The following is an 18841-nucleotide window of genomic DNA, read 5'->3' as shown; positions in this document are numbered from 1 at the left end:
AAATAACAATAAACAGTGCAATAGTTAATGCAACTGTCGTGGAGCATAGCAGATTTAGTGCACATTCTGAAAATTGTGTAAATTTTCTGATTTTCAATCTCAATGGAGTCTACTTGATACTTTAGAGAACATACTTGCATGCAAATGTACATACATACAAACATATAATGTGAATTTAAAATAGATGTTTTTATATTAACTAAAAGAATATTAATGTTTTCAGCTCATAAAAATTAGTTTTATTTCGATAACACTATAGTTAGCCGCTGAATATACCTTTAAATATACATATTTCTAAAGAGTCTATGTACATGCACACACGTATGTTCTATGTGTGTGCGTAAGTATGCATGAATGTATAGACATCCGCATAAAAAGTATACATAAGTCGACTGAAACGCCGAGTGCTTAAAAAAGTTATGTTCCCTTTTCATATTAAATAATTTGATGTTTTTATTTATTTATTTATGAATTCCATAAACATTTGCAGTGTGTAGCCATTATTTAAATTAAAAACTATTAGAAAGTGGGCTTGCTTGCAAAATTTTTAAAGTTTTCGAATTTAATATTGGCGTCGCATGAACGTGATATCAATAAGAATACGAGTTTTTGGCTTTGAAACGAACAACAAACTTTTACTTCAATTGTTAATTACAAACTTAAAAATTAAATATTTGTATTTATTTTTAGACAATTATTTGTAGCTAAAGAAACCGCAAAATGAGGGAATCTGCTCATGACATAAATATGGATACGTGGAAGCAATGGATACTCGAAGCGATTTCGAAAATCCGATCTCAGAAGCAGCGACCGAGTGTGCAAAGAATATGTCAAGCCATCGGGACGCATCATAAGTTTCACGAAGATATCGTTGCAGAGAAACTAGAAAAAGCAGTCGAGTCGGGAGCGGTGATCAAAGTTTACAATAAAGGCTTACATTCCTATAAGGCTCCAATGGCCAAAAGGCGAATTAAAGTTGACAAAAATACAAATCTCTACAAGGTGGTTGCCAAGGCAGTCAATGATTTGGGGGAATGTGAAGGATCTACTATAAAAAATATTGAAAACTATATACAGAAGTTTAACTGTATCGATCTGTCGCCCGATGTGGATTTTAAAGCCGTCATCAAGACATCCATTAAAAAGGCCGTTGATGCTGGTTTCTTGATACAGGAAGGAAAGCTATACAAAAAGGGAAAGTCATTGACAACACCGAGAAAAGCAGCGCCAGAAACAGATGTACTTATCAAGGGCGAAGAGACTTGTGCACATTGCTCGGGCAACGCTCAAAAGAATCTCAATGGGATTCCAGAACCACTAAGCTCTTGTAAACAATGTGGAATATCACTGCATACGACTTGTGCCAACATCGCGGGCAGATGCAAGTCTCAATCATATGTGCTTCTCTATATGCTTGTTACGAAGGGAACTTTATGGAACTGCCAAAAGTGTGCTGATTGCGCAGTGTGCAAGATACGCAACCGAGGACCATGTCTACTGCAATGTTTCGTTTGCAAAAATCACTTCCATCTGACATGTCTGGACACGATTCCAGATAAGAAGCCGAAGCATCCCTATCGGTAAGTTAACTAAAGGTGGACGACTATAATTGTAATATGGAACTATCCATTCAGTAACTTATTATTATTTTACTGAATCTTAAATTTGAAGAGACTAATATTTTTATAAAAAAGTAACACTCATATCAAAGAATTACATATAATCAAATTTGAACTATTCCAGATGCAAAGCATGTTTAAAGCAAAATGTTGAAAATCCCAAATCTGTTCGAAGAGATAGTTCCAGCATCAAGTTTGAGCTTGGAAGTGAAAGGTAATTACCAAACAACATTTAAACAATTCAATTATGTTTAAAATCATATTTGTTTCAGAGTTCATCAGTACGCCAATTCGTCGCAGAAAGCTTATACTAATTGCAAGCGACCGATGATAAAAAATGAACGTTTCATTGATAATCCATCAACGTCTCAACAATGTAACAATATAGTGGGCGGCAGTAAGCAAAAGAAAAAGAATTGCGCCATAATTAACAAATTTGACACACAAATTAAGCAAAAGAAACCAAATTTTCAACGTGAACAAATTGCAAATCAACTTAGTCGGAAACGAACATATTCGGATCTATCATCATCAACTTCCTCAAGTGACAGTGAAGATGAAGAGGACGATGATGATGAAAAGAATGCTGGCTGCGATGATCAGGATGAAAGTTCCTCATCAGATTCTTGCACATCTTCAAGTTCTGAGTCGGATTCAAGCGATAGTTCGAGTGATAGCTCAGAATGCGATGAAGACAATGATGATGAAGATTATGATTCGGATAGAAGTACTTTAAAGGAAAACATTTTTGAGAATGAAAAAAAATTTGATTTCCGATCATCATCAAATGATAAAGAAAGTTTGCTGGAAGGGTCATCAGAAAATTGGGGGTTCGCAGCAGTGGCAAAAAACCCAGTTGACAACAAATATAAAAATAATTTCAAAGGCCTTAGTTATACTAAAACTAAAATATTGGATGCTGTCAATTCTCAAGTATCACCGTCTGTAGAACCAATAAAGCCACAAAGTGTTGTACCCAACAAAACTCTCGATGCTGTAAAAGAAACTCCAGTGAATTCAGGAAAAAAGAAGATGGTTATCTTGAAATCAATGCCTCTCGAAACTACAAAATCATTTGTAAAACATGATGATGATATTCCATATCTTACTAAAGAGACAGTGCTAAAGTATCGAATGTTGAATAATGATGCCGATCAATTTCAAGATAAAACAAAGGAAATTCTAAACGCAAAAGATTCCAATACCACAGATTATGATGAATGCATCGACAATTTGAAGGATCCTAGCGATACTACAATCAGTCAGACAAAATTTGGTATGTATTAAACCTTTTTTTTAAATTAACATTCCTTTTAATAATGCTTAAAAATTATAGAAAATCAACACTTACCACCTGGTGTGAATCAATTGGATATTGACTTGTATCAAGAAGTATTACAAAAAGCAGTGGTTAAAGTATCAAATAACTATTGTGAAAATCCGTTGGAGAAAAGTCCATCACACCTGCATTCTGGACAAAGTCCTAAATCCATAGAAATTGGCAAATGGAATATTGAAACTTGGTATTCTAGTCCATTTCCACAGGAGTATGCAAGGTAGTTTATGTTCGGTAGTTTTTTGCAAAAGCAAAAAATGCTCCGAGAATTCAGTGATAATTTTAGACAGTTAAAAGTAACAAATATTTTCATGATTTATTTTAATATCTAATCTCTTCTTCTTAGGCTTTTGAAGCTGTTTTTATGCGAGTTCTGCCTAAAGTACACAAAAAGCCGTTCTGTCTTGGACAGACATCAAAACAAGTGCATTTGGAAGCAACCACCAGGCACAGAGATCTTTCGTCAAGGCGATATATCAGTCTTTGAAGTGGATGGCAATGTGAATAAGATTTACTGCCAAAACTTGTGTTTGCTTGCCAAGTTTTTTCTTGATCATAAAACGCTTTATTATGATGTGGAACCATTTCTTTTTTACATCCTGACGAAAAACGATCAAGTTGGCTGCCATCTCGTTGGCTATTTTTCGAAAGAGAAGCACTGTTCTCAAAAATATAATGTGTCGTGCATTTTGACGTTGCCGCAATATCAAAGACAAGGATATGGAAGATTCCTAATAGATTTTAGCTACTTGCTGAGTCGTGAGGAAGGACAATTGGGCACACCGGAGAAACCGTTATCGGATCTGGGACGACTTTCGTACTTTTCATATTGGAAATCGGTAGTGCTTGAATACTTGTATAAATACAGGAATAAGAAAGTCATCACGTTCAAGGATATAGCTATTAAAACCGGTTTAGCTATATCCGATATTGCTTTAGCTTTTGAGCTACTTAATTTTATTAAATTGCGCAAGAATGATGGCGACATTCGATACCAGATTACGGTGAAAATCGATTGGAAAAAGGTCTTGATGCATCATAATCGAGTGGCGCATAGCAAAACTCGAATTATTATTGAAGCCGATTGCTTGCGTTGGAGTCCATTGACGTCAATTTCCAAATCGCCCACTAATAATATCAAGCCCATATCAAATCGTGAATACTTAAGTTATCAATTCGAGGATAATTATGACGAAAAAGATTTCTTTAAAAAGAAAAGCGAGGAGCACGCAGAACCCCAAGTGTTTGCATCAACTGAAATTCTGAAAGAAACTTCTAAACCCAGTCTATTGAACTCTGACAAATTCGATGAAGACGTCAGTTTTTTGGAAAAAACGTTGTGCTACGCCGAGTCGACGCCTACGACATTCGTTGATTCCAAGAAGTGCAAGCGTCCTTTTGAAGAGAAAATCGAGAATTCTGATTCATCGGATAGTAAATATTCCAAGAAATCTGAGTCATCTGACTCCAATATGCTAACAAAACGGGCTTTGCGTTTGGCTAAGCGAAAGGACTTGGTTCCACACACAAACAAGAGGAAACATTTTGAACGTGACCACATTGATAATATGGAGCATAACATTTCCAATCATAAGGATATATCAATTACTGCTAAAGAAAGTGTTGAAAAAGCTGTAGTAGTGGCAAATGTTGTCCAGGAAGTCGGTCGGGATATTAAGAAACAGGAGTCAATTGACAAACCTATTAATATTGTTCCCAAATTAAGAGGGAAGAAATCGAATGGGAAACGTCACGAAGAAGACAGAGCTGTGGAGAATATCTCTAATGAAATTGCATCAACTGATTGCGATAATGATGAGTCAATGAAGTCCATTCCTGAGGAGGTTGTCAATACTGTTAAAGAACTACCAGTACAACAGGCAAAGGACAATGCGAAACAAATAAATAACACTGAACAATGTAACGAGCAAGTTTTGGATGCAGTTGCCAAGAAAACGAAGAAAACATTATTCTCCGATACAAGCTCATATGATAAGCAAATTATTGAACCCAAAACTGTGGATTGCAAGTTGGAGCAGAATCCGGTGGTTGAGTCCAAGGATGTAATAAAGGCTGTTCAAGAAAATACAGCACCTGTTGCTGCTCCTTCTGATGCTGCTTCTCTAGCTGCTCCTGCTGCCGTTCCTGCCGCCGCTCCTGCTACTACTGCAGCAGCCTCTGCTCCTGTTACGGCTCCTGTTTTGCCTCCAATTGCTGCTACTCCAACTACGGTTGCTTCTACAACTCCGACAAATGTTACAGCTACTCCGGCTACAACTTCTACTGCTGCCCCAACTACTCCGACTGCTGCGCCTACTGCTTCAGTGTTAACTGGAAGCCCTGAGATGTTAGATGAAAACTTAAAGCATAAGAACAACATTGCAGTTGCATCGGAAAAAATTGAGACACTTTTGCCAGTTGTTGAAAAAACGGATTCAATGCTGGTCGACATAAAAGAACAGCAGCAATTTAAAAACAATGATGTTATTACCAACGTAGATCAGAGTTTAAAGAACTGTAGTCAGCCAATTGTTTGCAATGCGGCAGCAATGAGCATCGAACCCAAACAAGTTACAAATGATAGTTTGCAAACCATTACAGAAACTATAACGGAAAGTAAAGACACCAATACAAAAGTTGTTGCTACTCCTTCAGCAGTTGAGATCAAGAAACCGGAGCAAGAACAGCAAAAGATATCAAATTCCAATGAAGCTGTAATGGAACAAACATTTTACAATGAAGTTAACAAGGCAACAAATCCAGCAATTAAAGAACAGGAAATCGCGGAAAAGCCAGTGATTCCTCCTACAATGCAAGAAGTGGATATGAAGCCAAAAATTAATAAAAAGGCAATTATGGAAACTTCGCAGCCCAAGCAAGAAGTCGTCAATAACGTTGGCAAGAAACCCGAAGCTTACTACTCAAATAAAGTAAACTCAATGACCGACAAGGAGGCTATGAAGCAAACTCAACTTGTGCAGGTCAAAGAAGAGGATAAGTCCAATGTTCGTGCTCCGCCAACAGCATTGCCTATTAGGGATAAAATCCAACTAAAAAACAATGATCATGCCCAGTTACAGAGTTTAATTCCGTCACAGTTTCCCATCAATCAAATGCCCAACTATCACCACATTTCACAGTACTGCCAGTGGGAATATTATGGCTACAACATAAGCAATTTGGAACCTTCACAAAAGGATAAACAATTCCATAAAGATCTGGCTACAATGGCCTATAGATATAATTTGGCACAAAATCATCCTTATCAATCTGCAATGCATGCACATCATCAGATCCATCACCCAAAAGATAAGCAAAAAGTAGAGCGCAAGAATAGCGTTAAAAAAGATGATATGACCAAGACGCAAAACATTAATGCGGTTAATACTGGCAATGCTCCAAGAGACGATGCTCATTTAACCAATTGCAATGAGTACAATCTGAATAATCAAGCTGGCAACTTTAATCAGAAGTGCGCCACACAACAAAAGCAGATAAATCCACAACAAATTAAATCTGTCAGTAATGCACAAAATCCTGGACCACGCCATGCCAGTGCCAGTCAACCGGAAGCAACTATTCTGTTGCCCAGCCGAGAGCCAACTGGCGTACCTCAGAAGCAAAAGCCAGATCACAATGTGAATGCCACTTTGGTTACTTCGCGCGAGGAAAAACTGAAAATTGCACAACCAATTATACAGACCGGATCGCATGCAAACTTGCCAGTTGGCAACCAAGCAGATGTCAATACCAACATGACATACAATGCAGAATCCGCAACAAATGCATCCCAGATTCAGCACTATGACTGCGGCATGAATGTGCAGATTAATATGGAATCCCCGGCACCCATTGGTGGTACTATCAATCACGCAGCGGAGAACAATAACGTACACATGCACCGTCAATATTCAGACTGCTCAATGCAGAATCAATCAGCAACGACACCGATGCACATGTCCATCCAGAACTCACACATCCAGCAACAAAGCAATATTAATATGAATTTAACTCCAGAAGGTTCACCTAGTTTGAACATTATAGGAAGCTCGCAGCACCAACAACATGCTAATAGGAAACTGAATGTGCAGGTAATGTTAAATACTTGAAATCTGTTTATTAATAGGTATTGTATTTTTTTTTTGGTTTTGTTATTTATTATAACTTTGTGCCGGCAGGAAATGTATGTAACAGATAGAAAGAGGCATCTCCGACCCTATAAAGTATATATATTCTTGATCACCATCAATAGCCGAGACAATCTAGCCTTGTCCGTCTGTCCGTCTGTGTGTCTGTCCGTATGAAACACTGGATCTCAGAGACTATAAGCGATAGAGCTATAACAGCATTTGTTATGTTTGCACGCAGAATAACAAGCTACAGCTGTGAATTTTGGTGTATACAACAATAACTATAGTATTTATGAGTCCTGAAAATTTGATTGCGATCAGATAAAAATTGTGGAAGGTATTAAAGAAATACTTTTGTATGGGCAAAAACGCCTACTTACTAGGGGTCTTAGTTGCTTTTGCTGACAATCTGGGATATTGTGCCGTCTATGGTATATTTTGCATGTGGTACTATATCGATATAACAAATATACCATTTGGTATATTTTTAGTATTTTCGATTGTTTTTTTTGTATATTTTAAAAAATACCGCAATATTTTCCTTTTATTCAAAATGGGTAGCGGGTATCTCACAGTCGAGCACACTCGACTAACTTTTTTACTTGTTTTTAAATGTAATGCACTATGTAACATGTTTTAATTAATTTTTCAATTTGCAGCCGGATATTGTGGCAAATTCGCCGACTACGTCGCACCGAGCACCGACCCCTAAGCAAATTCGTAGCGGTAATGCGTCGAATAACGCACAACAACGTGACGCAAAAATTCCAACAGCTAGCGCAACTACAGCACAGAATACTCATCATCAGCACGCTCAAAGCTCAGCTGCGAATATATCGAAAGCGCAGCAAGATTCGTTGGGCAGTTTGCAGTTTACGCAACTAAGTGGACAGCATGGACATCAGCAAAACTTGCAACCATTGGATTATGTACCCATTCCACAAATATCGCAAAACTTTTCGTCGAATCCATCCAACTATGACATTGTTGGCATGCCCACAATGATCCAACAAAGAATGTCGCTAAATAGCTCAGTTCATTCCCTTTCCAATTCGCATCAACGCATCGATCAACCAACCTCGGCTTGTGCTGTCAACAACTTTTACTTGCAAAACAATATTGCAAGCAATGAAACCGTATCGAATACACCTCGAATCCCAGTCTCAAGCACCTTGGGACCACCATCGACGGCTACGTCGAATGACCAACGACAAGCAAATCATGATTCCATATCAGTGTCCAACAGTTCGGGCACTACACCAGCGTTAGCTGGTGGCAACCTTTGTAGCCTGTCTAAGCTGCAGCAATTAACCAATTGTCTGGAAACGCAACCTTGCAATACATCGCCTGGAGCTCAGTCCAGCTTAACTCCCTCCCCACATCATCCGTTACCACCCAATTCGATGACACCGCCGCCGCATTTGTTGATGCAAAATCGGAATATATCAACTCCTCCGAATATGCTGCAGACACAAGTGGCTCCATTGCAGTACCACAAATACTACGCAAGCAACATGAACATTGCGCCAATCACATCATCGCAAAATACAAACAGAAACACTCGTAACACGCCCTCAGCCCCCGTGCAACACACTTCAGCGGCCATCGGTGGCAACTCCAACAATCGCACTGCAAACGTGCACATCAGCCCGAATTTGATGTCACATTATGGAGCTATCAATAGCTACCGAATGTCACCACAGCAGAGTCCTCCCACAGGCACCTATAGTTCGGGTGGTGAATATCCCAATTCGCAGATTCCCATGCAAATGGGTGTGATGAATATGCAGTCGCAGTATCAGGATGCCTGTGCCCTGCAACGGGCGACTCAACCCAATCCAATGTATCCGACATATTCCCCCTTACCTACCCCTAAACAGCTCCATACGCAGATAGTTAAAGATCTGCAAATCGGACTAACTAATTTGTCTTGTTGTCTTGTAAATGTATGTGTTGTAAATATATAATTTCCATAATTTTAAATAAAAACTATTTAAGTAAAAAATTGCTATACTTATTCATTTTAATGAAAGTACACTGTCAATACAAGGTCGATGATAGTAAGTAATTCTCGATAATGGCTAATTTAATTTGTATAATCATCGAATGCAATTTGAACCGTTTTCATCGCTGCCCAACCATTAATTGTTCTCCAACTGTAGTTTATAAAGTTTGTTTATTTGGAAATTATTTTAGAGTTTCTTTACAACAAATATACAAAATACAAATTTAATTTAGCATTTCTAATATATGGGTTTCAAAGCAATGCCAAGACACCAAAGCTTGCAAAAAATGTTTCCCAATTTGTATATATGAAACTTATCCAGCAAAATATTTGTAGTACACATTCAATACACACAATTGACCTAAGCAGTCGAATATTTCCGCAAGAGCATAGCCCAAACATCTGGATAGCGAGCCTGTAAAAATGCTGTGAGCTTCTGAGCACTTTGCGCTTGCTGCGGAGAACAATTGCGGCACTTTCTGGTTATGACTTCTGGAAGAGCAGCTGAAATGAAAATGTAATCATTGTTTTTTATTACGGCAAAAAAAAATGAAATTTGGGTTTCGAAGCAATGACAAGACACCAACGATTACAAAGAATTTGATGTCCTTTTCATATATTTTGCAAGATTGTTCAGATTTAAAGTTTTAATCCATTGTTGAAAAAATTAATATAAAGGAATTCAACTTATTTAAAAAAAACTTTTGATTGTAAACTTTGTAATGGTGTCCCAGAATGTTTATATCAATTATGGGAGTCTTAGAGACGAAATTTTATTGTATCAATGTATGAGCAATGTATTGCACACTAAACAACTCAAGCTTATTTTTAATTTGTTACTCATATAGATATGTACATTTGTAAATCAGTTTACTCACCTTTTAATTGTCGTCCTAGTTGGTCGCAAGGACTTTTCTCTAGAATGCACATTATTTGACGACTAACAACGGCCTGATTGTTCAATAACTTATTAATATTCTTCTCATCGGCATCGACTTTGGACATATTAAATATTAATAATATCAAACAAAACAATAAAACTAAAATATCTCTTTGATTGGTTCTCTTTATCAAACACATAACTCCGTTTTGATTTCGAAATAGTTTAATGTGGAATGAAAATTCTTGTGTATTTGGTTTGTTTTTTTTGAACGCATGCGCTCTTGAATATCATCTTTGGGGGTTGTATAAAGAACAATATTTAAAAATCAGGCAAGCGACAAACAAATTCAAAAAACAATAATCAATCTTCTAAGAATTGAAAATATATTTTCAAATTATTATTTGTTGAAGCTAATTTAAAGTCTGGCAAAGTTGGAGATTTTAACTGTAACAAATGTGGGCATCACGACAATATTGTGATTCTATTTATTCATTCACTCAAATTAACAAAATAATATGTATGTACACGGCGGCATAATTGATTATTATTGTTAATGAGTCTCGCTCTAATCGTCGTCATCGCCATACTGATCATCATCCTCTTCCATGTCGTATTCGTTGCCATCTTCGCCGAGTTCAGTGGGCCGTTTCTGTTTGTTGAGCAGCCACTCATTGTAGGCCAACTCGTCTTCGACGGATGGATCGGTTGATTCAATGAAGTCTTCGCTTCCATGAGGAAACTCCTCTTGTACTTTTGGTAAATGATTAAACGGTATATTTCGTCTACAGAATTTGTGTCCCCATCCCAAATAAATAGATTCACAAGTGTTTTCAAATAGGAATGTAAATGCTCCAGGCCACAGATTCGATTGTATGATCAACAATCGTTCCTTCAGATTAGTATACTTGCTGGTAAAGCGTACGAGCCAAGGAGATGGGCACTCTGTATTCATATCGTTTCCACAGGATGACAGGATGTCTGGTCCTATTTCTGCGTGAATAAAACCTGTAAGCATTTCTTCTTCATCGCCCTCTTCTTCAGCTTCAGCCTCCTCCTCTTCTGCCTCCTCTTCCATCTCTTCCATCAGTCGCATCTTTAAGTATAAAGCCAATGCTCTTTCCCGCTCTTTACTTGCCTTTTCCTCATCGAACCAAACAATCCGTCCCTGGTTTAATATGTTTGGTCGGCAATGCACCCAAGCAATGGGAGTTGCCAAAGTGCTCAATGGCTCAATCTCAAAACGTTCATTCTTCATAAGCATGACATCGTTATCTACAGAAACACAATGATAAGAAAGGAGCAAACATCAGTCAAACTATCCAATGAAACAACCTGGCAGTTGATCTTCTTCGCCCTCGTTGTAGTTTTCTTCCTCCTCCCCCTCTTCTTCCATCTCATCCATATTGATCCCATCGTATAGATCCTTTTCCTTTTTCGTCATGCGTCTGTAATATCCCTGCGGGGCTATGTGAGTTCCCGCGGAGATGCGAGCAATCATTGCACGCAAGTAATGCTTCTCTTTGCCGGGAAAACAGGGATACGAGACGACATCTGCCTCCAAGTCACCAGTGAAGAACTTTTTGATGTGGCGCGAGACAATAATTTGGCGAGGCGTCACAATTGGCAATTCAATCCAATCATCATAGAGACTATTGACCACAAAGTATGAAAAGCGATTGCAGCCGCGACCGATAAACTCGGGTGGAATGTCATAGAATTCGATCTCTTCCGCTAAGGGCACCGGCTCAGCTTTTGGTGTCATTTTCGCCAAATCGTCAGGATCAATATTCTCCCAACCATAGATTCCTGGAGTTAGCTCGGGTCCAATATGCGCTGGCTTGGGCTTATACTCTTGATTCTTTCGCATCTTAAACGGCAGCTGCTTTTCGCGCATCTCATCCTCCATCATATTCAAACGTGATAACATTTCGTCACGTGTCAGCGAAGCCTCGACGATGTAATAGGAACTCTTCAAACCATAAATACAACCCCAGAAGCGACATTGCATTATCGATGGATGAGTTTGCAAACGATTAATGGAACTTGCCAATTGAAAAATATCATTCCTGCTAATGCTGAAGCCGGCTTGATTCCAATAGAATTGCAATTGCTCAACACGCTCATTGAATGTAACAAACATGCGAAGAGAATCATCAAGATCTATTTGCAGCTCTGTATCTGCATAGATGACTGCTTCTTCCCCAAGATCCTCATCAGCTCCAAAATCATGTTCTACATTGGTAGGAAGCTAAAATCAGAAGAACCAGGGGTGAATAAAGGCAACCGTTAATAATAATAGTATAAATTTAAAAAAATAATAATACTGTATTAAATAATAGTTTTTACTCGTAGTAAGTTGTGTCTATTTTGTGGCAATAATATTACGCCTTGTCATTAAAATTTAAATTTTAGTTAATCGAAAATATTAAACTTATAAATAATTTTTGTTTTGAAGTTTCAGAATAATATCAATTGTGAATATAAATGTTAGATATGTATTTGTTTCTTAAGAACATGTAAATAACTATAATAATTTGAAATTAATCATTTTAATTTATATAAACTATTACTATTCATACATGATTTAAATTTTTATAAAAAAAGAGCCTAAAATACGAAATAAGTTTTGTGTGAAAAATAATAAAAGCTAGATTCTGAACAACTTAAGAAAATTATATTGCAATTGGATTGTAAAGAAGATAGCTACAGAAAAAATTGATATTAATTCTCTTAAAATGGATTACGATATCGGACATTCGAGACCAGTTTATTAAAGTTTTAGAACTGTTGTCAACTTACTTTTATAGCACCCAAAATTCTTTTGGCCGGGCGAAACATGCGACTGTCAGCAAACACGCCGTTTGGCGGAAATCGCTCCGGCACATGGAACTTTTGCTCACGCACATTTCGACTAAACTCTTCGAAGAAATCAATTACGTTTGGCGGTCGCTCGTCTATAACGCGTTTCACAATATCACTGAGGTGATCAAATCTGCGAGTATCACATTCTTGTAAGTATTCATCATAAATAAGCACTGTACTCACAGGTTATCCCCACTTAGAGTACTATATTGTTGCAGCACAGATTTGGCTATGTTCAACTCATAACCGATATTTGGAGCTTCGACAGTCGTTGGCTTTGGCATGCGATTATCAGAGTCCAGAGCACGCATCGATATTGTGGTCGATGAGGATGATGTCGATGATGTTATGATATCGGAGCATGGTGGCGATATCTGCACCTCTGATTCTGGCTTCCCTGGAGTCTTCTTTGCCTTCTTTTTATTTGTGGTCTGCGGACGATCCGATTGAGTTGATGACGTTGAGTCAAGAGAAAAATGGCGACACGATTGATTATCACTATCCATTATAAGGATAAATGATTTACTTGTTTATTTACTAAATATTATGTATTCTCAAAAAAATATATATGTAACTACTCAAAACGCCTTGTGATTGATAGAAAATACTAAGCTTATAATCTACTGTAAATCCATTCTAAAATAATTGCGACCACATAAAATAAATAAATGTGCGAAATTCGTGTCAGGCAAAAGTGACGATCCTATAAATGAGGCCCTAAATAATATTGCGAAATATTTAATATTAAAATACTTAACAATACTTCCAAAAATATGCAAATACCACCAGAATTGAAATTGGAATAATATTTGACTTTATGACATCACACTTTTAATAGCCCGATTGCATGCAGGAACCAATTACTATGTTAGTTTAAGTATATAATTATTTAAAGATGGACGATTCGTCAAACAAAAAGTTGTGGCAAATTCATTGATTTTTCCAAAAAGAATTCACAACCAAGCTATTAAAACGCAAAATTATGAAAACAAATAAAATAATTTATTTTTTCAAATATAATTTCTTTAAAAAAAGGTAAAATTTTGGAAAATATAGTTCCATAAATAGTTTAAACAATTTCAAGTAAATTGCAGATTTTTTTGGATCGCTGTTATCATTATTTCCGGCTGGAATATGGGCTCAATCTTCATTTTGATGATAACAAGATATCGCACAGATTCCACTTCAATTGGGGTCACGACTACATATATCCATTGGTCGAATACATTTCCAGGCATCAGCATTTGTCTCGTCAAGAATAAGCCAACAGAGGCGTTTACACAGGCAATAAGGCAACGAGCACCCCCCGATAAAAAAATTGAAAATATTTATGTGAAAAACATATATGAGTACCTCTTCTTGATACCAGAAAATAGCAATATTAAAGAAGCTTATTGCAATGGTTGGAATTCAACTTGCGGAGTTAACATTTTGGAAATGAGAAAGGAGGTATTATACATATGTATAATTTGACATAAACTGTCCGATCTGATTTTAGAATTTCCTTCTCAGTTTCTTGCACAATCGTGCAAGACCATAATTAAAGAACTTTATTTCGGCAATAAGTTGATTGAAGATTGCGAATCAATATTCAATTTTCATGAGCTCGAAGTTGGAAACTGTTTTCTCGCCAACAATTTAATGGACTAGTAAGTATAAATATACTATAAACTCGTAAAATTAACTCGCGTGACTCATCGAATAATTGGCTTTATTATTTTTAGTAAAACCATCGAAAAATTACCATTAAAATATACATCGTCCGATAAAGTACGCAATGTAACAATAGTTTTACATAATGATCTGCTATACAAATATCAAGTAAGTGTTTTTTATAGAAATAACATTAATTTTTATCGCTTTGTTTACCATAGATAAACATTTTTAGTGTAAAAACGCATCTTCAGTATAACACTTTGCAGACTTAAATTAATTTGAATTTATAAATTTAGCAACTATCCTTTATTAGTAACAAATACTTTACAAATATTAAATGGAAAGATTCCAAGGTCAAAGTTTACAGTATACTAAATATATTATTTTTTATTCTTTTTATTTTTTGTGCCAAATTTATATATCAAAATTCTAGTCCATGGCTTTATACAATATATTATTTAATAATAATAAGGTTAAAACACAATTGAATTAATTTAATAAATTGTGATTTTGAATGACAGAAGTGACAGTCATAGCATACGAAAATCTGAATTCCCAGCTGTATATCTAATTGTAAAATTTTAGTGACAACTTTCGAAAGTGAAGTTAAGCCGATGGTCTTTTCTTATCTTTTTAAATTAATAAATTAAAAAAGTTGCGAATTTGAGCTACTCATTGATAGTTCAGCTAATCACAACAAATAGTTTTTATATATTTTAGTACTATAAATGCTTTAATAATAGTTTTATTTATCATCTTGATTTAATGGAAAATATTTTCATTTTCTTAAAGTTATATATTCACAGTCCTGAAGATTTACCATATTTTAATGCAGAAGTCTTTTCGGTAACAACCAGGCCTACAGTCTACAGTTTTAATATTGAAGAGCTGCACAACAATATCGAAGTTATTGATGAAAAGGTCAATCAACGAATGTGCAAATTTCCACAGGAAACGCCACATTCAAGATTCGTTTATAGGTGAGTATTAGACAAACAAATTGCATCCTTTTAATGAAATAATATATTCACATACGGTTTAAGCTTTTCAACCTGCATGTCACGAATTAGAATGCAAATGGAGATCGATGCTTGCAATTGTTCTGTTTTTAATGCCCAAGACGGTAAGTAATTTCATGTCAAATGTTTGTATTTGAAACCTTATCTAATTTTATTTAAGTTCAGGTGTCAATTACTGCGATATCAAAGGAGTCAAATGTTTGCAGGATGGTAATGTTATTACATATATTACTTTCACAATGAAAACTATATTTTATTTTTCTAAATGTCAGTTATTAATTTATCATATTATTCTTATTCCCAAATTATTTTTTAAAAATGTATATCTTATACTACAATTTGCAGCTAACATATCGAATAAAGTAAAGGATTACGTGAGCATTAATTTGGTTTGCTTACCTTCATGCATGGAACAACAGATAAGTTTTGTCGGGTTAGCAACATTTTCATTTGTTAAATAAAAAGTACACATAAATGTATAATCTCTCTCCGTTTTAGAACAATAGAGAAGGGTACTGAACAAAGGGATTTCCATGTTGAAATTGATATTGCCAGTCCAGCTTCAGCCAGATTCTATCGCATTGTTACGCAATCCAGATTGGATCTTATTGGTTAATGAAAGTTTAATAACAATTAATTTTATATAATATTAATTTCGTTGTTTTTACAGTTGCTGTTGGGGGAGTTATAGGGCTCTTCATTGGCGCATCTCTGCTCAATATCTTGGAAGTCATTTCTATGATTCTACAAAAAACTAAGCTATTGATTTGGCACTAAATGAAAATGATATTACATAATTATTGTTAAACTCTAATATTTTATCACTTGACAATATTTAATATTTGATCAACAACTAATCTTATGTGGTTCATTAAAAATGTTCTTCGTTAACATTGTTATATATTGCAATATTAATTCATCGACCAATGCCTGTATAACATCTACAGATATAGCATACAGATTTTCCCAAAGTAAGTCCACATTACATAACTCGTATCTGATGAAGTTATCAATAGAATCGTCATTACCTTGACCATCGAATTTCATGCGATTGGAACGAAAGTTCTGCATTTCCTTAATATTATCCGTTTGTGTGCACCGCAACCACAGCAATGAAACGATCGAGTTTGAAGATGCATCTTTTTTACTTAGTCCCTTTTTAGACTCTTCAAATAATTCTAATGCTAGATCCTCTTTTAGACGATCCAACAACAAACGCTCCTCATCTTGAAGGATCTCTATTTTTTTTTAAATTGAACAAAAAAATGTAATAATCAATTTTTTAGAACTCTTATATGAATAATTACTTACGAGTTTTGGGAAAATGTTTACTTGGTGATGAGGATCCTTCTATTCGAGCTAATTGAGCTTCATGTTCGTTGGGGATGACCAATGGCTCAGTCTGAGTTGTAATGTTCTGAAATATTTGACAAATTATCAAGTTCTGACAAGTGTGTCGTAGTTACATATATGCAGTTTAAAATTAAAAAATTAAATATTCATTACATTATGTCTTTTTTTAAATACTTTGATTTATAACATGGTACTTTTATATAATGACTTAAAACATGTTTGTAAAATACAATAATACTTAAAGAATATTGGGAAAAAGTTATATTATGTTAAATATAAATACTTACCATAATAATATTGCATTGATTTTGCAATGATTTTTTCGAAGTTTCAGTTGCCATATTTTCGCTTGCTTCTGAAAAATCATATTTATTTGTTTTTAGTCCACTATTCACAAATTGTTTAGGCTTATAATGTTTATGAATTTTCTTAATCGTATCAATATTTTTGCGATAAAAAATAGAGTTCTTGTCGATATTCTTTTTTAGAAGCCAGAAGTACAGGTTAAAGTATTCGACTTTTGTCAAAGGCTTAATGAAATTACTATTTTGAGGATCATTTATGCTCGAAATATTCTTAAAAGTCTGCCTTAGCAGTAAGTCCATGGCCTCTTGTAAATAAAGATCCTGAGTATAACATTCTTTATTCGTATTGATGGAAGTTACAGACTTTTGTTCAATAAGTCGCAATAACCTAAAAAGGAATGTCTATTAGATAAGCCTAACTTATGGTTTCAGAAAACATAGCTCACCTATTTATATTTTGTCGCTCCTTATGCATATTTAATAATATTAATTTCTTCTTCTCTTGAATATCTGCAATTCTATTAAATTGCTTTTCGGTGTTAAGTATTTCAATTTGAACTTCAAGCCATGTCATTAATGTAGTTATTTGATATATCAATAGCTTTTCACGTACTCTCAAAAGATCTGAAAGTCGTCTACAGCATATTTTATCGACTTGATGATATGAAGAAGTCTTTAGCTTGTATGGTATAAGGTTGACACTCTGATTAATACGATCTCTTACAGCACTTAGAAAATTATGTAGTGCAGGTCGCTTCCAACCATTTAAATATATTGGATCTTCACCATTACGAATTGTTAATATATTTTTCAAATTTATTTCTATGTCTAAGTGTGCTACATAGCTTAAACATCCAATAAATGGTATTTTGGCATGAAGTTGTAAAGTTGTTGTCTGCATGCAATACTTATCTATTGGTCTATGTTCTTCTAAATTGGATCCAAAGGCTTGAGATCCTAATTTGCTATCTCTAAATTTCTTTTGCACAGCAAATATAAAATTATAGGGAACTCTTTTAACTGATTTTCGTCGTCTCGTTAATGAATTATGTGTATACCTATGCATGATAATATCACACAATATATTGTATTTATTTTAATAAATTAGTATTAGACGAATTAAAATAAAAACCTAGCTTGAATTTTGCAATGTATATAAGTTATTTTCCATATACCCCATCCATTGATACTCGTAGTCCGTGAAGCATTCTCTTCGATATTCTAATTTAAAAAGCGTAAAATTTAATAATTGTTCAAATGCTTATTTGCAGAAGTATTTTTGTGTATATTCTTCTTACCATAATAGTTATTGATCGAAAAACAATTCCTTGAATATTATTAAGCAATTGTTAACTCATGGCATTCTACAGAATAAATCAAAATGATTTCCTCAATATTTTGATCTGCACCTGGCGACCTCTAGCGACTTGTATGCGAATTATAGTTTCTTTCACAGCCTGAAAGTATGTAACGGATTCTAGCCGCTCACATTTGTGCCTCATAAAACCACCCTCGCAGACCACAGTCTATGTATGTGTGAGTGTGCGTACACCCACAAATGCATTTCCAAGAGTGCGCGAATGCAAATGTATGTATTTGTTGGAATGTATACACATACATATAAGATGAGTAAATGTGATGGTGAACTTGAAATTGCCCTAACATGCGCGTAA

At 35.4% G+C, this 18841-nt stretch overlaps 5 protein-coding genes across 5 annotated transcripts; 2 read left to right on the top strand and 3 right to left on the bottom strand.

Moving 5' to 3' along the window:
• The first annotated feature begins 720 nt into the window (after positions 1-720).
• On the top strand, positions 721-9057 carry LOC132789005 (uncharacterized). Its single transcript, XM_060796729.1, is given in 7 exon segments — positions 721-1580; positions 1744-1833; positions 1892-2895; positions 2956-3175; positions 3302-7046; positions 7745-8944; positions 8946-9057. Coding segments are annotated over 7 exon segments (7155 nt in total). The 3' UTR covers positions 8982-9057.
• Positions 9058-9250: 193 nt separating this feature from the next.
• Positions 9251-10215, bottom strand: LOC132789006 (ejaculatory bulb-specific protein 3). Its single transcript, XM_060796730.1, has 2 exons — positions 9969-10215; positions 9251-9594 (listed from the first exon to the last, which is right to left on the bottom strand). Exons 1-2 carry the CDS (start codon positions 10168-10170, stop codon positions 9452-9454), a joined length of 345 nt encoding a protein of 114 aa, XP_060652713.1. The 5' UTR covers positions 10171-10215; the 3' UTR covers positions 9251-9451.
• Positions 10216-10427: 212 nt separating this feature from the next.
• On the bottom strand, positions 10428-13435 carry LOC132792215 (radial spoke head protein 6 homolog A). The gene is made up of 4 exons (XM_060801475.1): positions 13019-13435; positions 12773-12965; positions 11306-12221; positions 10428-11245 (listed from the first exon to the last, which is right to left on the bottom strand). The coding sequence occupies exons 1-4, from the start codon at positions 13339-13341 to the stop codon at positions 10539-10541; spliced, it is 2139 nt and encodes a 712-aa protein (XP_060657458.1). The 5' UTR covers positions 13342-13435; the 3' UTR covers positions 10428-10538.
• An 837-nt stretch (positions 13436-14272) lies between these two features.
• On the top strand, positions 14273-16364 carry LOC132793883 (acid-sensing ion channel 4-A). Its single transcript, XM_060804023.1, has 9 exons — positions 14273-14284; positions 14348-14484; positions 14560-14656; positions 15284-15471; positions 15535-15614; positions 15676-15720; positions 15856-15943; positions 16009-16121; positions 16181-16364. The coding sequence occupies exons 1-9, from the start codon at positions 14273-14275 to the stop codon at positions 16285-16287; spliced, it is 867 nt and encodes a 288-aa protein (XP_060660006.1). The 3' UTR covers positions 16288-16364.
• LOC132793031 (uncharacterized) lies at positions 16317-18458 on the bottom strand. Its single transcript, XM_060802623.1, has 4 exons — positions 17615-18458; positions 17151-17556; positions 16822-16927; positions 16317-16748 (listed from the first exon to the last, which is right to left on the bottom strand). Exons 1-4 carry the CDS (start codon positions 18232-18234, stop codon positions 16357-16359), a joined length of 1524 nt encoding a protein of 507 aa, XP_060658606.1. The 5' UTR covers positions 18235-18458; the 3' UTR covers positions 16317-16356.
• Between the last annotated feature and the right edge of the window lie 383 nt (positions 18459-18841).

This window comes from Drosophila nasuta, chromosome 3 (assembly GCF_023558535.2).
Source record: "Drosophila nasuta strain 15112-1781.00 chromosome 3, ASM2355853v1, whole genome shotgun sequence".
Taxonomy (NCBI): Eukaryota; Metazoa; Arthropoda; class Insecta; order Diptera; family Drosophilidae; genus Drosophila; species Drosophila nasuta.
Note: the sequence above shows the minus strand (reverse complement) of the source record. Positions and strands in the feature narration are given on the sequence as shown.